This window comes from Lytechinus pictus, chromosome 18 (genome assembly GCF_037042905.1).
Source record: "Lytechinus pictus isolate F3 Inbred chromosome 18, Lp3.0, whole genome shotgun sequence".
NCBI classification, from domain to species: Eukaryota; Metazoa; Echinodermata; class Echinoidea; order Temnopleuroida; family Toxopneustidae; genus Lytechinus; species Lytechinus pictus.
Window position 1 is genome coordinate 23,811,724 of NC_087262.1, and position 19,919 is coordinate 23,831,642.

General features: G+C 36.2%; 1 protein-coding gene and 1 long non-coding RNA gene across 7 annotated transcripts; both read left to right on the forward strand.

Moving 5' to 3' along the window:
* The first annotated feature begins 667 nt into the window (after nucleotides 1-667).
* On the forward strand, nucleotides 668-6,027 carry LOC129282290 (uncharacterized). The gene is made up of 2 exons (XR_008586576.2): nucleotides 668-930; nucleotides 4,913-6,027. It is a non-coding gene; the product is annotated as an uncharacterized LOC129282290 (long non-coding RNA).
* A 2,945-nt stretch (nucleotides 6,028-8,972) lies between these two features.
* LOC129282251 (cytochrome P450 2J4-like) lies at nucleotides 8,973-19,194 on the forward strand. Of its 6 annotated transcripts, none has more exons than XR_010296474.1 (9): nucleotides 8,973-9,291; nucleotides 10,826-11,116; nucleotides 12,090-12,286; nucleotides 14,097-14,353; nucleotides 14,777-15,013; nucleotides 15,747-15,980; nucleotides 16,425-16,653; nucleotides 18,431-18,689; nucleotides 18,946-19,194. XR_010296474.1 is itself a non-coding variant. In XM_064113130.1 (9 exons), exons 2-9 carry the CDS (start codon nucleotides 10,956-10,958, stop codon nucleotides 19,030-19,032), a joined length of 1,524 nt encoding a protein of 507 aa, XP_063969200.1. In that variant the 5' UTR covers nucleotides 8,992-9,291; nucleotides 10,938-10,955; the 3' UTR covers nucleotides 19,033-19,194. The 6 variants fall into 6 exon arrangements, 3 of the variants coding, with proteins under 3 accessions (XP_063969200.1, XP_063969201.1, XP_054774154.2); XR_010296473.1 differs by having other exon boundaries at nucleotides 8,981-9,291; nucleotides 10,938-11,116; XM_064113130.1 differs by having other exon boundaries at nucleotides 8,992-9,291; nucleotides 10,938-11,116; nucleotides 18,431-18,552.
* The last annotated feature ends 725 nt before the right edge of the window (nucleotides 19,195-19,919 follow it).

Consider the following 19,919-nt stretch of genomic DNA (forward strand, 5'->3'; position numbering starts at 1 on the left):
TATGTTTTGCCTTTGTCAACACTGGTTACCTATGGAAGGATGTATAGTTATGATAAAAAAGAAACTCATTTTGGGAATAGAAATAACTAATTTGTAGGATTTAATCCGATTTATAGAATTTAATTTAGATTAATCTTTCCACTCACTCTTAATATCATGGATAGCAATATTGTCGTCACCGCTACCTCTCTTGCCATCGACACCACACACCAGAAAATTCCCTTACTTAACGCCCATGACCACACCCCTTTTTACTTTATTAGGGTCTCTTCTCTCTAAAAAAAATGATATAATTAATAGTGAAGTCACCTGAAAATAATCCAGACGTCAAAGGAAAAAAATAATCATTAACTGGAAGGATAAGTAACATTTCAGGTCAATTAATGAGAAATATATTCTCTTAAGAATATGCATGTATTTAAGATGCCGGCATCAAATATTAGGACACCACCTATAAGCTAGTTGTCGAGTAACTTATATCATGTTTGCATTCAAGCAATGAACAACGTGGCGGCGAGGGATCAAAGTACAATAACGAGGGTTTGTTTCTTTGCTCACATCAGCTCGTGATGTGATGAGCTTTAGCAATGGGTGTTTGTATCGCTCTGGTAGGCAGAGGGGTGTGGTGAAGGGGGTATTTATGCACCTCACCTCGGAGTAGGAAATCATTGGTAGAAGGCGGCTCCACTGAGTGCGGACGTGCGTTGAGTTCTGCTGATCGCGGCGCCACACTTTAGGAGCGAGATTCAGTCAATACCAGACGTGGAGGACAGGTGGTGGTGATGGTGGTGTCGGCTCTACGTATTAGTGATGCTAACACGAGAAGAAGACTGCTGATTCTTTTTCTATATCTTCAACTTTTCCCACTGAGAATACCAGCATGGCACGCCAGTGATCTATCTTCCATCACTTCATCAATTATTTTCGAAAGTAAGTCGCTTATTTTACTTTCAATATTATAAGGATCCTATACTTATAAGTCTATAATATCTCATTTTTGATGAAATGTTAGACATTATTCCCTGAATGTCTTAACCAATATACTGTAGTGTACCTACTATTATTCAAACTTTGATATTATCCAAACAATTTCTCGTTACTGGCAATGTTGTAAATCATCTTACTGAAGAATTATAAAAAGAATGTATGAATTTTGGTTTACATCATGCTTGGCTTTGATAGACTATGACCTATTAAACTACAGTCCAGATTTGGTTTTACAACAATTTAATGCCATGTCTCAACAATGATGAGAAATGCAAATAAATATTTGTGTTTCCTTATAAAACATATATTCATTTATTTCAAATATGTTCTTCTACATATATATTTTACAAGCATGAATACATAATTCAGAATTGTGATAATGATTTCATATTGGTACATGCTACATTATGTACAATGTGTACATAAATTATGCAGGGCCTGATTGTATCCTGTACCTTAAACTGTAATTAATAACCATATTTTCTGACACATTTATGTCCCGGAGACGCTCATCACAAGGGTCATTAATCTACTCGTATAGTGGTTCTCGGTTTCGTAACCAGCTCAGATAAAAATATTAAAATAAAAAGCCACAGAGCATCTTACAAAAGAGACATCAGTATTTATCACATAGAGTTTGGGAAGATAGTAATGTTTGGTTTAGATTCCCAGCATTGAGATTGACATTGAGATTCATGTTTCATATTTTAAAATCAAGATATATTTTAAATATATCGTTTTAAATCTTCTTCAAACATTTGACGAATTATCGGGTTTTTACCAGATTCCTGGTCATTAAGATGACACATCTCTTTGTATTTTGTTTCATTTCTTCATCATCTATTTTTCTTCGTATCATACGTCTTTCCTACTGGTTCTGCTTATTCAATTCGCGTAGAATATTGTAAGGTTGCCATATACATTTTGTTTGAAGAATAGAATTCTCTTCACTCCTCAGTCTTTCTTTCTTCTTCGATATTCTTCTTCTTTTACACAATCCCCTGAAGTTTTCATTGTGGTTTTTTCACATTTAGCATCTCTTCTTCTTCTTCTTCTTCTTCTTCTTCTTCTTTTTCTTCTTCTTCTTCTTCTACTTCTTCTGTTCCCTCATCCTTTTCTTCTTTGTTTTTGTTCTTGGTCTCATTCTTTTTGTTCTTCTTAACTTCTTTTTATTCCTCCTTATCCTTTCTATTTTCTTTCCTTTGCCCCTACGTCCTCTCTCCCTCTCCATATTTTCCTCAATCCAGCACACTTGTATCTTTCTTTCAGCACTTTTATAAATTTCTATTAAAATTATGCCTTTCAGATATTTTTGTTTAAAAAAAATATCTCGAATTGCTCAATTTTTTTCTGTTGATCTATTCATCTCTTCTTCAGCCTACGATGGCGTAAATAACTCTTATCTCTCACACATAGCGTGGTCTATCGAATATTAACCCACATAATATAAAACGGACAGATAAAATTGGCGCGAAGTTAAAGCGATAAGAAATTTACAATGCCTTGATTAGATTACTCTGTGCGAAGTCCACCGATTGTGTTGTTCCTTTAAGATGGTTTTGTATGCAGAAGTGATACGAACTCAGTCAAGTGTCGATTAAAGTTGTAGAAATTCTTAAGAGGGCCTGCCACTTTTTTTATTTCTCTCTTTATACAGTTTAAAGTAGCCCCTATATCGTGTATATAGTATAGAGATAATGAGATAAGCAACACGCCATCTACTTTGCGATTGCTAAGTACAATGATATCACAAGGTCATTGTCTTACAAGTTTGTTCGAATTAAACTCGTTTGATTATATCAAATTAATTATAATCGTTATTTGTTATACATATTAAATTTGAACAAAATGTTGATGGATTTAGTTTAATTCTCAATAATCTAGAAGTATTAAAGATTAAAAGTAATTTACTTTGCACAAGTACAAAAGATGCAAAATTTTTAACTTCACATGATATTCCTTTGAAAGATAAATGGGATGTAAGATAAGACCTTAACAAGATATATTCGAAATGTGAGCAATCTTTATTTTATACTAAACGCTAGTACAATCTCATCTATTTTTCGTTCACGATTTCGGCCGATTTTCCATCTAAATCATTAACCTTTACATGTGATTACATAACACCGCATCAATAAACCATATTTGTTCTTGAGTCATTATGTAGCTTGTTAAGCATAGGTTTTACAATGGGCTTTAAATGCGTCTCAAACTACAAATCCTCACACACAATAGCAACGATCGTGGAGCAACATTTATTGACTTAAACACCAAAGAAAATGAGATTGCCTTTACTCATCAAAGTGAAGTGGTACCCCTAATTTTATGATCTTAAGCAAATGTTTGGCGGAATGTTTATTGCGTTCACAGTTTGTGGCCTTGTGCCCTCTACCTAATATTAGCATACATTGGCTCGGTGATTCATAAAATTTGGAGGGGTTGAGGAAAATACCACCCCTTTTCTCTTTTGTGAAAACCAAACCAGCCCCTTTTGTGAGTTTTTCTCGTACATGTTAGAATAAACTACAATAGATTGTAACGCGACTGAAGTGATGTATAAACATCCGATCAAACGATTAGTCATATCGATCGCTATCAGACATGACCAATTTGTTTTATCTATTATCAAAATGCCGCGTGCCCTGTATCTCAGGTCAACGATTTATGTCAATTCTCTGGCAGATATTCGACCACTTTATTCATACATTTACATATACTTGGCAAATATGAAATTCAAAAGTATTATAATGATAATAGGCGATTTCTTGGCTTTCTGGGTTAATAAATTACTCTAAGCATGCGCAGATCTATTCGGCAATCAAATTTTCTAAATTTTCTACGATGCCATATGATTCACTCTCCGTTATGTGGATCCTTGGTTCTTAACGACCTTTTAGGTGAGATATCGATCTACATTTGCCACGCTCAACCTAGGTGTGGCAAATTGGTATAAATCAGAAATCATTCCTTAAAAACTGACAATGCCATGTTTAGTTTAGCTAAATGTGTGGATGATTATCTACCTCTCTTCTTTCGCTTCCGTGTCTTTTTGTTGCAACTCACAATTTCATGTCAAACATTCTAATCTTATCCAATACACTTCTATACTAAACTCATTGTTTTACTCTGGAAACAAAATCATTATACATTCATGGCTTTCTAAATTTTGTGGTCATGAAGGGGATTTCAGTGGCTAAATACTTCAAGCGTTTTCCTTGTTTCAGAATTCTTGTTACTTTTTTTTCATTAAGATATTTCGTCGCACATAATTAATAATGCTTCTTTTAATGGAGACTGGATCAGATATAGCTACTTCTCTACATCGGGTCCTCGATGTGTCTTTTGTTCAAAGCCCTTTAAAAACCTACAAAATTCTTAAGCAAAATTGTGTTGTCGAATTCGGTGATGCAAGACAAATATTTGTTTCTATCTCCTTCGTCTTCATCTTAAAAAAAATTAAGTCCATTTACGGGCTCAAAATAGAGAGTTATGAGTAATAGACAGATCCCAACTGATGTATATGAAATTCATAATCTATATTAGTTAATTTCAAACCAGTACGAGTTTCACGAATGGTGTAATATGTAACTTATTGCGATATTTTCCCCTCTCCGCCTGGCACGCTGTGTGTGTACTTTAACTTCTACTAAGACATTTGACAAGATTTTTATCGTGCACATTGTATATGCAATACTGAACACGCCTCCCCTCCCTCCTCTCTTATTAGGCTTATTACAAAGTAGGTTTTTATATATTTCACCTCTGTACATATACTTCGTGCTCTCATATTACACCTTGTTAAACAGTTAAATATAGCGGTGGCAATGTCCCTTTAATATAGATTTGAGTTTAAATAAGGTACACATCTAATAAGTATTCTATCTCTCTTTTCTCCTTTTCTCTCTCTCTCCCCCCATCACTCCAGATTTGGCAACAGCGAGCTGACTACAGACTATCACAATCCTTGAACAGAAGATTCGTCAGGAACAAGACAACTATGTTTTTCCTCAATAAAAAATGAATATAATTTTAAAATCAAGTCAAAACAACGTTTGAACGATTCACACTTTCTTGATATCGCTTTAAAATATAACTATATAACTTAAGTATCACATCCGGAAAAAATCGATGGAAATTATAAATCGACCTTGCTTTTGATTCTATTTACATCGATCTGTTTAAAAACGCAAATTCGAAGCGGATTTTTTTTTTTATCAGCAAGTCAGTCAGAATTTCAAGTTGTTATGCTTTAGATACATATCTGTTAAATAAGGGAAATCAGGAATTTCAAATTTTATATGCAAACAGAATTATATACGAATAAACAGAGGATGACGATGAGAAATCAAATTTGAGCAGACGACAACATAGATATCGATACTAATATCGATGTTGCGTATTTCTGTTGGCCACACTCTGAGCGGCAAGATTCTCCACTTTCTACCCCGTATTAACAATGTGGCTGATGAGGAATCTTATGAACCATCAGCCTCGCTGTCAATACGAGGTAAGGAGTGACAACCAACCAATCAGCGTCCAGGACTCAAACTTTCGACCAATCAGCACGCAGGATGGTTTCTAGGGTGACAGAGAGTGACGTACCTATAGAAGTTGACAATTTCTCGCCACCTTGTGGAAGATTATAGTAAGCTAAATTATACTACTCATCTTTTGAATCATGTTTTTTTTTCCTAAATAATTCGATACCAAATTCAGACTTTTATTCAATTCAAGTCAGGATCCACTGGGTCTTTCGGAAGCTTGTGCCTCTCTCCATCATTTTTTTTCAAGAGATTTAACGAACATAATGTAGATGAAACAAAATACTAGTAGGAAAGAAATAAAACGAGCATTGTTGAAAAATGGGTCTTGGGTAAAATGACTAAATTATTATCATTGAGGAATACCACCTTTAGTGGTCTTGTTCATCCCCATCGAAGTATCATGATACAATTCCTGCTTCCATATTGAAAAAATATCAATTTACTTTAAATTGCTTGAACGTCGATATTTTGACAATAAAAGGGATTTACAAAAATATTTATTATCATTGTTTGAAATCGTGTATGTGTTGTCTTTTGTTAACGTTAGAAAAATTACTTGCAGTTCAAGAGATGCAGTGTTGAAGAGATAAGATGATGATGATGGTGGTGGTAGTGGTGGTAATAGTTAAGATGATGATTTATTTATTTTATCTATTTATCTATTTCAAATATGTAAAAGAAGGGTAGCCCAATCAGCAACAAGCCGGTTTTCGTTGGGGCCCTTCGTAACAAACACAATTATCAAACATGGTGACGAATTCAAATATAACAAAGAATAGAGCATATATAGAGCATACAAATATTTAAAATCAAATAATAAAGTAATCATAATTAACTATGGAAAATAAAAAAAATAAAGATGTTACCTAAAAGTAAATGACAAGGAGGAGGAGGATGGTACTTGGTGGTGGTGGTGGTGGTGGTGGTGATGGTGGTGATGGTGATGGTGGTGCTGATAAGGGTGATCATAATTACAATAATGATGTAGAGAGAGGAGGAGAGAGAGAGAGAGCAAAGGAAATGAGGATGAGGGGGCGACAATAGTATATCATTATGAAAAAAGGGACAAACAAACATTGAAAGAGGGGGAAATAAGGAGTTAGGAGAATGAAACGAACGGGGGAGGTATATGACTGTCTTTGTATAGCGCATTAAGCATGTTAAGAAAATGTGTAAAGATGGAGAGATCATGATTATAGTAACGATGATGATAATGATGGTGTTGATGATGAAGGTGGTGGTGGTGATGAGGAGGAAGGGGAGGAGGAAGAAGATGATGACGATCATTATGATGATGATGAGGGTGATGATGACGATGATTATGATGAGGATGATGATGATGATGATAATGATGACGGTGATGATGATGATGATGATGATGATGATGGAGACGGGGATGATGATGATGATGATGATGATGATGATGATGATGATGATGATGATGATGATGATGATGATGATGATGATGATGATTGCGGTGATGATCGTCTGGAGATGATCATGATAAATGTCACGATCAAGAAAAGATATCGGAAGAAAAAAGAAAAGACAACTCACCCCACTTTCTTTCTGAAAGACATTTAAAAGTGTCCCCCCCCCCCCCCGGCCTTCTGCTTCTGTTTGGGTTTCCTTGTGATTCCCGAAAAGGAGATGGAAATAAATAGAAATCTTGAAATTTCGGAAGACAATGAAGTTAAATAATGTCGCATTTAAATTGCGTTTTCTACTTAGGCCCTAATATTTTTATGGTTTATATAGGTCCCCCGTCGGCGATGGTAGGTGGGTCCAAGAATATTCCTTTTTATTTTCCCATAGAAAAGATGGCGCCATTCATATTTCAGGCTAGCTCTAATTCACACAAAGTTCGTAGCGTATCATTATAGTTGCCAATTATCACGATCCAATGGGTGGCAAGACAGGGGTGGGGCGGCTGCCCCTATGTTTTTATTTTAAAAAGGGGGGCCAAAAAGACATGAAAACGATGGAGAAAAGAGAAAGAAAAACAAAGAGTATACAAATGAGAGATCTGGGTAATGTAATAGTATACCCCTTTTATTCAATAAGATTCAATTGAGAAAAACAAAATACGACGTCAAATTTAGTTTCCCCCTTCCCCCATCCCAATATCTTTGTTCCGCCACCGACACTGTTTTAAAGGACAAGTCCACACCCCAACAAAAAGCTGATGTAAAAAGAAAGATAAAATTCAAACAAGCATATCACTGAAAATTTCATCAAAATCGGAAGTAAAATAAGAAAGTTATATTTTAAAGTTTCGCTTAATTTCACAAAACAGTTTTATGCACATCCTGTTCGGTATGAAAATGAGGGGACCGATGACATCACCCACTATTTCTATTGTATTCTGTTATATGAAATATGAAATATTTGGATTTTCTCGTCAATGTCATGTGAAACGAAGTTTCATTCCTCCCTGAACACGTGGAATTCCATTATTTTAACATTTTGTGGTTCAGGCAAGGAGGTCCTAATTGTCAAATTCGTAAAAATTGAAATATTGTATAATTCAAACAATTAAAAACAAAAGAAATAGTGAGTGAGTGACATGATCGACTCTCCCATTTGCACATCACTGAGTTGAGCAGAACTGTTTTGTGAACAATAAGCGAAACTTTAAAATGTCATAATTTTCTTATTTTACATCCGATTTTGATGAAGTTTTCAGCGTTATTCATGTTTGATTTTTCACTATTTATTTAAATCAACTGTTTTCTGGGGTGGACTTGACCTTTAACAATCAGCTGTTCGTGATTTAGAAAATTCACGAATCCAGCTATTGGTGGTCACCCACCTCGCCCACCCCACCCACCCCCATGATATCTTATATGCTGAAGAAGTGGGATAAGGGATAACAATAGGGAAAGAAATAATGAAGACAAAATGGAAATGAGAAAATTAAGGGACATTATGCAATGTGATGGGGTGTGGAACACTATAATAACCTTCAATTTTCTCATTGAGAACTCAAAATGTAGTCTATTTGAAGACATCACCGCTTATCAAAAATTTCCCCGGTTCTGTCATTAACTAATGTAATGGAGGAGTGCTATTCTAAAGTAAACGAAACCTCGATATTTTATAATCCTTTGTCAATTTTTGACTCAAATTTCGCCATTTGGACATTTAGATTCAAAAATCTAAAATCTCTAATCAGAAATGATCTTGCGAGTTGGTACATGTGAGTTTGTGATCCCCCCTCCCAGTAGCGTACCGTGAACCGCAGGAGACAAAGCATTGGGGGGGCAGTGCATTGTCTGTGAACAATGCTTTGCCCCCCCAATGCTTTGTCTCCTCCGAGTCACGGTACGCTACTGCCCCCTCCCCCTCGTTCCATGTTAGGTAACATGTACACAAAATGAACTCGGTTATATAATCCGGAAAGAAAATACTACGCGTCAATGACTGGGACAGTTCCTTTATGACGTCACGTCGGCCTATTGACCATCTGACCGATGGACATTCATGCCTGAAGAAAAAAAGCTTTATAAACGTCAATAATCGAAGGATTATCCGTCTTTCTTCAACCTAGCTCAGTAGACATATTAATGTGGGGATGTTGTTTCCATAACTAGGTAAAATACTCAACTGCATAACCTAGCTCATACCGACATAACCGAGGGACTATTGAAGTGCAACGTCATCGCCTCTGTTATTAATTTACTCTGCGTTTAAGACACATCAGTCGGATGATCAAGCACCCTATATCTTGTTCTGTTAACAAGCACTGTGTCAGTAATAGGTAAGTCTCTATGATTTACCGAGGTATTGTATGTCTTGTCTTGTCTTTCCGTTGATGCCCACAATCAAAGTGTTGATTATTATGTAATTGGGGTCAGTGCTATCAAATAGAACCATATTTTTGTTAACTCATTATTCTCATTTCCCTGAACGAATGTTGCAGCATCTTAATAAATAATTTCGAACATTATCTTTCATTAAAAGAATCTTCAAAGTTCAAAACCATGCTGTAAAAGTCACAGTCAGTCAGTCCGATGACAGTGGAATTATCAAACATTACGGTTCAGGGCGCCGTTTCATAAAGCACTGGGCTATTTGAGATGTATTGAGGACTGGGGGGGGGGGGTGATGGCCTACCCCTTCCGAACTCGGCCGCCGTTCGCACGATCGCGCCGAAATTTGGCACACACATTCTTCTCAACATAAACTACAAGTCAGTAAAAAAAAAATCTGAAAACGATTATTTTTTATTTATTATGAATAAAATATGCAAATTTATTCGTGAAAAACATTATTTGCATATTTAACACCCAATTTCAATTCAAATTATTTTTTTTCCAGATGTCATCTTTTTAATCTAATTTAAAGGTTTCCACAAAGAAAAATTGCAAAAGTGAATTTTTTTCCTTATGTATTTCTTTGTTTTTTTAATTTCTTATGTATTTCTTCTGTTTTCATATTTTGTTTTTCATTGTTTTTTTTCAATGAAAATTATTACAGACCATTTAAAAACTAAATTAAACCCTAAATTAATTCAGCAGACCAATTAGAATGAAAAATAATCACCCTTTAATTTATTTCATCTCCCATAGACTTTGTACACAAAGTATAAAAATGAGCCATTTTCGGCATGACATCGTCTCGTAAAAAGTCACTTGGCGTCGCGATGCTATACCCGGGTGTCGCAAATTTTGCGGCATTATCTTTTTTCGTTTCGGAAATATCGCGCGAAGCGTCGAGGGGGCATTATGGCTCCCAGTCCTTTTAGGGTTAAGAGAGACTTTACGAAAGACTGGTGATCCTTTCTTGTGGTAAGTGATACACATCAGATTTGCATATAGGCGTTGATATAGTTCCTAGAAAGGATACCAGTCGTTCTTAAGTCACTCTTAACTTACGTATAGCTTTGTGAAACGGCCCCAGGTCATGCAGGTGTAGTTGAGCAACATACATAGACAAACATTATTAAGACTGTCACTATGTGCAAAATCGCAAAATCCATCCACCCCCCCCCCCCCCCAATAAAAAAAAAGCAATGAGCTTAGATTATAATGATTTTGCATGCTATTTTTTTTCGTAATAAGTGAGGGTAATTTGATTTTTAGGCACGTAGTTTTGCTTTTCAGAGCAAGGAAAACCGACATCATGTGTTTGGGGGCTGGGATGTCCTTCCGTATTTATATTTCAAAACCTGTTTTTAAGCTTCTATACGGTTCAATATTTGTTCTATTATTTGAAAATCATCTAACATTCTAATATCATAGACATGATAGAGTGCAGTGGCCAATAAAATCTTCACTTTTCGGTTAAATAAGGTTGACGCAAGTGAGTTAGACTCCGCTACGGCCAGAAGGGGGGGGGGGGGGGGGTTCGCGACAATCCCTTAAAGTTTCAAAATTAATTACCACCCCCCCCCCCCCGTTTCAGGTGTATAGACCTATAGTCATGGATTGGATAGCACAAGGTAATACCAGACTGTGGCTGACAACAGCTGCTATAGCATTGGTGGTCATGTGGTTTGTGAAGAGGATCGTGTCTCGAACCAAGAACCTTCCACCAGGCCCTACAGGGATACCCTTGCTTGGCGTAGCTTGGGAAATGATAAGGTATGTAATTCGATTCATTCCTATCTATCTCTCTATCTATCTATCTGCCTGTCTGTCTATATCTATCTATCTATCTGCATGTTTGTCTATCTATCTATTTATCGGTATACTAGTTTAGCCTGGGTAATATAGGAGCGCCTTGAGCACCTAACAAGGTGGATACGTGCGTTATACAAACCCTATATTATTTATATCTATCTATATCTATCTATCTATCTATATCTATCTTTCTTTGTATCTATTCATTCATCACTCTATTCATTATCAATTATCTAAAGTGTACCGTTTTATCAGAATTTCTTTATATCTTCCTGCAGCTTATATATTTTTCGTTTCTTCAATGTAGTTGTTATCTTTGATAAGCAAGTAATTTTGGGACCGGTTATTACTCATAATCGAATAAATGAGTAAATATTTAGGAAATAACACTGATCATCCTATTCGCAAATCACGCTATTACTTAAAGGGATGGTCCGGGCCGAAAGTATGTATAACTAAATAAATAGAGTATAATTCACTGAGCAAAATTCAGAAAATTTCAACAAAATCGGATGACAAATAACAAAGTTATTGAACTTTAAAGTTTAGCAATATTTTGTGAAATCAGTCGTCATGAATATTCATTAGGTGGGCTGATGATGTCACGTCTCCACTTGTTCTTTTGTATTTTATTATATGAAATGAGTATGAAACAATGAAAAAAATTACGATTTTATGTATATAAGCATGGACCTATTATGATATAAGAAAACGGAAAGTGGAGATGTGACATCATCAGCCCACCTAATGAATATTCATAACGACTGTTTTCACAAAATATTGCTAAACTTTAAACTTCAATAACCTTATTATTTGTTATCCGATTTTGATGACATTTTCGGCATTTTGCTCAGTGAATTTTACTCTATGTATTAAGATATAAATATTTTCAGCCCGGACCATCCATTTAATTCGTTTTTCAACACCAAAACAGGGCTAACCCCGACCCCCTCGGTCTCTACTCGTCTTGGGCTGACCAATATGGTGACGTGGTTTCCTTCAAGGTAGGACCTTTGACCTTCGTGCTTCTGAACTCCTACGATGTCATACTAGAGGCATTCAACCATCCCAACCTCAACAATCGACCAAAGAGCCGCATGGTAGAAGAGGTTCTTGGACTTGCCAATAATGGTAGGTCTGAAGAGATTTTAACACTATTGTTCTCAAGAAAAGGAGAGAAAAAAGCAGGGAAACAAACAAAGAGTGAAAACGCTTCTCTTATTTTCTAATTGTTTGATTTGAAAAATTTAATTTCATCACTTATTCATAACTTATATATTCATTAATAGATATTTTATCTATTTCAGTTCTGTTCAAAATAAAGGGCAGGCCCCATTCCTGAGATTAAGATGAAAACGAATTATCTTCAAAGATGTTCAAGGGCCGGATGAAGAGATTTGACTTTCTCTTATTATCTTTCTCCGATTCAAGCAAAACAATCAAACCATACCAAGTCAAAATACAGATTATAACTTATATAATATCAAAATGGTCTTAAGATATTATGGAAAATCCATTCTACAGTGCGTATAAAAAAAAAGTTTACACTTTGAAAAAGCCCTGGGAAATAAAAAATATACAACATGTTGGTAATTTTTTCACATACACTCTTGGGTTTGTGTCTCATCTATCCAATGAAAGTAAAAGTTTTGACAGAATGTTACACTTGAGTGAGCACTGTCCATTTGTGTAAAGCTCGCAGAAATCTGTTTGCGCAGAAATGCTCGTTTTCACGATGTGTCAAACTTACCCTGCGAAACATTTCTCATATATTTCCCTTGCACTTTTAGTCAATTGAAATGAAACGGATACATTTTGTAACAATTTTGCCACCCGAATTGATATTCCAACACATAGTAAGCACAACCTTTAGTCTTTTTGTGCCAGCTGGACCTGAGGGCATAACTTCCCCTTTCCTTTGAGGCCTTTATCAATTTCAAGCTCTAAGCTTAAGATGAAGGTCTCCCACATTTCAAAATGTATTATGTCGATATAGGTATATATATAATTTTTTCTGCTATTTGTTTTTATAATTAAAAAAAAAAATTATCAGGTATAAATATTTTTCAATTACAATGTTAGATTGTATATATATGCATATGTTATTAATTATGTCATTTGCTTATTGTTATGTTATGCTAAGAAAAGTAATGATTACACTTGTATATACTTTTGTTATTGGAATGTGAAAATAAATTAATCAAATCAAATCAAACTTAATCTGAACAAAAGTTTATATCAGACATCTCCAGCATTTTTTCACTAAGTTTTTATTATTTAAAGTGGGTTTACATTTTATTTTTCATTTAATACTTGTTTCTCCACACTTTTTCCAAGCTTGACAATGATAAACAAAATGAAAATCAAGCCTAAACCATTTCATGTAAATCACAGGTCATTGTAAAGCAAATATCGCCACGATGGCCTCGGTGTGTGAGTGGGGTGGGGCGCAATGCACTCTTCGAAGTGTTTTGGACAAGGAAACAAGTTAAAAAGGGTAAAAGATATCTTCAAATCAATTTTACTAGCTAAATTCAACGTTTTCTTCATGATTAAGGTCTACTTTTATTCGCATAACTATATCAAAGTTCTGCGCAAATCATTTTTCACGAACTTTTCAAAAGTAAGTGGTGCTCACTCAAGCGGAAATATTTTTCGACAGTTATATCGTCATTAGCTTAAATGAATCTGTACTAATGTTAAAATGTGGAAATATCTTCAGGATATTACAAATGTATAATTTCACAAGATTTTTTCTAAGTGTAAACTTTTTTTTGATACGCACTGTAGAACGATAATTTGTATTACAAAAAAAACATAAAATCATCGAATTTTATGAAAACCGATTTTTTTTTTTTACCAGAAGTTGCAAAACACTGAAATAAAGTGCACTGCATGTTTTAATTTCACGTTTTGCTCCTTTGTATCCACTTAAACGCAGGGATCACACTTGCCAACGGTAAGGTCTGGGAGGAGCAGAGGAAGTTTACCCATTCTGTTTTTCGTAGTCTGGGTGTTGGAAAAAAGAGCTATGAGGATACCGTATCAGCTGAGATGGACCAACTGAGGGGTGCTATTGAGGAGATGAAAGGAGCACCCTTCGATCCTAACATTCTCTTTGGACAAGCTGTAGCCAATATCGTCTGTTCCATCGCATTCGGGACGCAATATAAATACACTAATGCCGAATTTAAACAGGTATTTAAATATTACATTATAATTATCTCCTTTTTGGGGGAAGGGCGTTGCTGAATCAAATTATTACGAGTTGCAGTTATGGTACAATATCATAACAGTAAAAGAAGTAGTAGTAGCATTATCTATATTATTACTATACCATCACCACCATAACCACCACCACCATTATCATCATCTTCATCATCATCTGCATCATCATCATCATCATCTACATCATCATTTTCATTATTATTTGCATCACTATCATTGATACTAGTGTTATTAATACTATTATCATAATTTATTATCATTTATCTTAATCATGTTAATAACTAAAATGATTGTTGTTATTTTTATTATAGATATCCTCATAATCACTTATACTTGTTCATTCTAGTGCTGTTGCTATTTATGATTATTAAATTGTCTTACTGCTGTATACAGCTATTGCGTCTAATGAACATCAACATCGAGTTATCGAGCGGAGGTGGGGCGCTACTCTTTCTCCCTCTACCCGGAATATCGAAGATTCCTTTTGGAGCACCGAAGAAGATGGTTGAGAACATGAAGCAGGTCAACAGGTTTCTCCTGGATCAGATTGAAAGCCACGAGAAATCTGTGGACCTGGATCATCCCAAAGATTTCATCGATCTTTACCTTAAGAAGATGGCCGATACAAAGGCAAGTGAAACCAGGAAATAATTTGTTAGTGTATCCCCGGGGAAGAAAGCAGTATCTACATGTAATTAATGTAGTCTGTGCACCATTATCATAAGTAGCATGGTAATCGTACAATGACTCAGCAGCAAATCAGTTTTTATTTATGGTGGTTACCGTAATGACAAAGTTTTATTAAAAGTAACTATTTATAAAACGAGGCCTTCATTCTTTAAAGCCTGACCCTGTCTTACAAAGAGTTGCGATGGATTTAAATCCAATTCAAACTGCGATTATTCTAAATCCCCCATCTCTTAACTTCACAGATCGATTTGAGTTTGATTTTTTAATCTATCGCGGCTCTTTGTAAGACGTGTACCAGGACAAGGCCGGAAAGCCAATGCCAGTATTTCCAAGGTCAAAGACAAAGCTAAGACAAGACTTCCCTAGGCCAATGCCACGACTGTCTGCGATGCCAACAGAGGGCTTGATGATTACATCACGGCTGCAATTGATTTTTCATTGAAAACAAGATGGATTTATTTTATTTTATTACTTTCTTATATTTCTGAAATATATCCTGGCATCGTCCGATGACCTACACTGAGTCTAAGGCTAAGGACAAGACATCTGCCATGTCTGTCGCCAATGATACGGCTAATATCACATATCTGTCTTCGAGACCAGCGGCGAAAAGCAGATCACCGGTCTTTGAAGAGATCGAGTTAATCTCGGAATGCTCTAACTTTCCTTGCAGGACTCGGAGACCTCATTCAACAAGATGAACCTAAACTCGGCCGTAGGAGACCTCTTCTTCGCTGGCACCGAGACCACTACCACCACACTCAAATGGTGCATCCTCTACATGATGGCGTTCCCCGAGGTACAGTCACGTGTTCAGGATGAACTTGATCACGTGGTTGGAAGAGAGAGGCTTCCGGGGCTGGCCGATTTGAAAGATCTGCCTTTCACCAATGCAGTTCTGTTGGAGGTAATGCTTTGAATTTTTATCGGTCAAGAGAATGTAAGTTTGCCAGTTCTGCATGTATATGCTCTGATGGAGTGGTGAAATATTGCACCAGTGAGGAATTTCGATAATGAATGAGGGAGAATGCTCGGTAAAAGGGGGAAAATCACTTCAATATCAAAGTAGGGATCTGGGTCTGACATTTGATTTTATATTTATTCTTGAGAACATTTTGCAAGTGTCACTCCCGCACAGGTTAGATATCGGAAGGAGGATGAATTACAGATTTACTGTTTTTGCATTTAAGTAATAGGGACAAGTATTGCTAGGACAAAGAGCCACCAACTCATCATTCACGGCAGGCAACAATTTTCCAAATGTTCTAATGGGAAATTCCCTGACCACATCTTAGATTGTTTTGCATTAAACTTCCAATTCTTGAGGCAATCCTTTCCTTTTTCTTTTCAGGTACAGAGGAAGAGCGCCGTTGCCGCTCTGGGTGTGCCACACATAGCTGCTGCTGACACGACCTTCAGAGGCTACACCATACCAAAGGGCGCCACCATTCTGTCCAACATCTGGAAGGTGCTGAACAGGAAGGATCGGTGGCAGGATCCGGAAAAGTTTAACCCTGACAGATTTCTGACAGAGGATGGCAAGCTGACTCGGAGAGAAGAATTGATATTTTTCAGTACCGGTAAATTATTTAAATCTTATTCAAAACATAATATCCATTCTAGTTCGAATCCTATTTACAAAACTCTGGGGTTGCGAGCGATGAGATGATCATCTTCCATTTCCGTAAACATGTTATGCCCGTCCTATTTTCGATGTATGAAATCATCTGGTAGACGCACTTTTAACCAGGTAAACATAACTTTTCTTCCCTACGCCAACAAGCGATGTTTAATAAGACCCCGGATTACAGACAAAGATTACTTTCTTCTCTTTCTGTACTTTACGGGAAATTGTATAGCGCCCTCCCTCATTGATAAAAAGTCAACACTTCTGAAATTGTAAATCTACCTTCACAGTCAGTCCGCAAGCCCCTGTGTTAATGAGCAAATGAGCAAGATTTATCCAAGTCCTCTCGTGGCTGAATTCATGTCCCTGCAAAATCTCGTGAATTGTGAGACTTTCTTTCTCAAAGAATTTAACCACTTTCTTCTTGAGTAATATTGATTATTTTTGTACCATGGGCAAGAGTAAATGTTACCCTTTTATAATGGTCATTTCTTTTGAATGAAATATTTTGATAAATAAGTGATTTTTTTACCTGAAAAGATGCATCAAACATAATTTTCTTCCTCTGTTTTCACTTGCAAATTGTGCAACATTTTGTGTTTTAGGCACCAACATTATTTATATCATCAGAAAGCTCAAACTCTATACTTTCTTACAATGTCACTCTTGATATGTGGCATCTTTTAGATGGGTCAGCAGCCAGTTATTTCCATCAAGATGCAAGACGAGATTTCTGAAATTTTTGAGTAACATAAAATCCAGAGTTCTGATTGGCTGAATACTGTTTTCAAAACAAACAGCGGCGGGTAGTTTGAAGAGATTACCACATGGTGAGTGTGACCTTGCAGAGGCCCAGTGTGGGGAGCATTGGAATTTGCGTGGGTGTGTGGAGTCTACAACCAATCAGAGCGCAGTATTCTTGTTTTTGAGCTGCAAAATGTACTTGGCCTATGAAAAGCTGGCTGCTGACCCATCTAAAATACATCTTCTTATAGAAATTATATCATATTAAAGCTTAGATCTTCAGCTTTATCATGATTTAAAAATCATTTGTGCCCAAACAGAAATTAAGTGTGAAAACAACAACTTTTGTTCGATGAAAAAAAATATTTTGTTTCATGTTTTAGATCAAAATTTTTTCCTATATTACAACATTCTTTAAAAAATCAAAACACATGACCTAAAAGAATGATTCTTCTTCTTTACAAAGATACCAAAAGCATGAAATTTGGTCAATATTTAGAGCAGCAATGGCCGAATAAAAAGAGGTGTTTTGGTTCGCACCAAGCTCATTAACTATGCAAAAACCCTCTTGTCATGAATATCACTTGGATAAAAGAAGCTACTTTTCAGGGCTTGTGGACTGACTGTTCATTTTCTTGCATCTAACACGGAGATATCAACATAGATATAGATAGATAGAAAAGCGAAATCGCCCCGATGACGAGCTCGTTCGCTTTGTTCCCTCGACTTTGAGTTTCTTATTCGGAAAATCTAACACTCCCCCCCCCCCCGGAAAATAGAAAATAAAAATGATACCTTGGGCTTCCCCCTCCCCCACCCGTCCCCTTTCCCTCCCTGTTACAGATATGGCTTTTCTTTTCTGCCCTGCCCGATATTTGAAAACCAATATCCTGAATTTGTCTTTTTTTTTTAATTAGTACCATATTGAAACATATGGATTTTTTTAAATCAATATAACGAATGAAATATATTTTTCATGTCTATAGGTCGTCGTGTGTGCCCGGGAGAACAACTAGCCCGGATGGAAACATTTCTTGGTTTTACAAGTCTCCTTCATCGATTCACCTTCACGAAACCTGATAATACACCGGCATTATCTTTCGAAGGAGTCTTAGGAATCACCAGGAATACCAAACCTTTTATGACATGTGCACTCTGTAGGGACTGACATAGTCGTGATTACAAATCAAACTAACAAATTATAACATTAACTTAATGATAACTAGACATTTGAACTGGGCCGATGTCGGAAGCCGTTTACATTTCCCTATCGAGATCCTTTGATGTTGTCTCGTAGAACCCTGCGATGACGATGAGCTCGGAAAATCGATGTCGGGCAAAACTGTGCGACTCTTATAAACTGTTGGATTATGACATCTTCTTAATGGCACCTAAGTTACGAAATATTCAGAATATAAATGGATTCGGTCTACAAAATTTCGAGATTAGATCAGTGACAATGAGCTAATTAAAATCCTGTCATCTCAAAGTTTGACGCCAGGCTGTCGGCAATGTATATAAAGCCAAGTGCGGATCTGGGTTGACGGGTGGGTGGGGGCTGGTTATTCTGTTTAGAGGGAGAAAGTAGGGGCATGCGAGCCCATTTGTAAATCGGCGTTCTGCCCTGGTATTTAAAACAATATCAAAGATTTTAAGTGGTCTAGTGATAATATTTAGGATTTTCTCAACTTTTTATAGAATTTTGTTATTGATATATTACTAATGATATAAATTCCATTCAAAAAATGTATTCAGTGTGACTATTTTCATACGTATAGAGTATTGTAAAATAGTTTTATCTCATCCTTTTGTTGATTTTACTGAACCTTTGGAAATATTGAATGCCCATAATTATCATGAAATTGAATAATTTCAGTGCTCTCCACCAATGTTCACAGGACGCATCTAAACAAGGAGAATGATAGATCGATAATGTCAGGGGGTGGGTTGGATTAGCCAATTTAGGGAACAGATCAAACTTTACAGATGCTGCGGAACACCAGATCTGAGCTTCTTTGACTTTATTGAGGTTATACCAAAACCAACAAAACGAAGGGAAAAACAACCCCAAAGTCAGAGGCTACTGGTGGTTACACACCACCTACATCACCCAGGATACCACAATGGAGTAGCAGCTTCTATACATATTCAAAATCTCAGACTCGATGAGGATAAAATGAGTCGGACCAGATCAGCCCATTCCCAGGCCTGCTTCGATTGCAGTCCGACCTGCACCAGCACCGGGACGTGCAATAATCTTCCTAACGTAAAATGCCCACAAGCAGTGGAGTCGCGGAACCACCGAGAAAATATCATTCCGCTAAGGATTTGTTAAACTTTGAAACAGCCAATATGAAAAAGATATAAATATATATATATATTGTTTCACTCAATATTACGAGAAAACAAATCCTGAAAATCCGTAAATTACATAACAAGGATTAGAAAATAACTAGAATTATAATTTTCGAGCGT

What these genes read in the sequence shown, in the direction of transcription:
- LOC129282251 (XM_064113130.1), top strand. Translation starts at nt 10,956, where the DNA reads ATGGATTGGATAGCACAAGGTAATACCAGACTGTGGCTGACAACAGCT. An exon ending in CCAATGCAGTTCTGTTGGAG is followed by an intron (nt 15,981 to 16,424) that starts GTAATGCTTTGA and finishes TTTTCTTTTCAG; the next exon opens with GTACAGAGGAAGAGCGCCGT. An exon ending in ATTGATATTTTTCAGTACCG is followed by an intron (nt 16,654 to 18,430) that starts GTAAATTATTTA and finishes TCATGTCTATAG; the next exon opens with GTCGTCGTGTGTGCCCGGGA.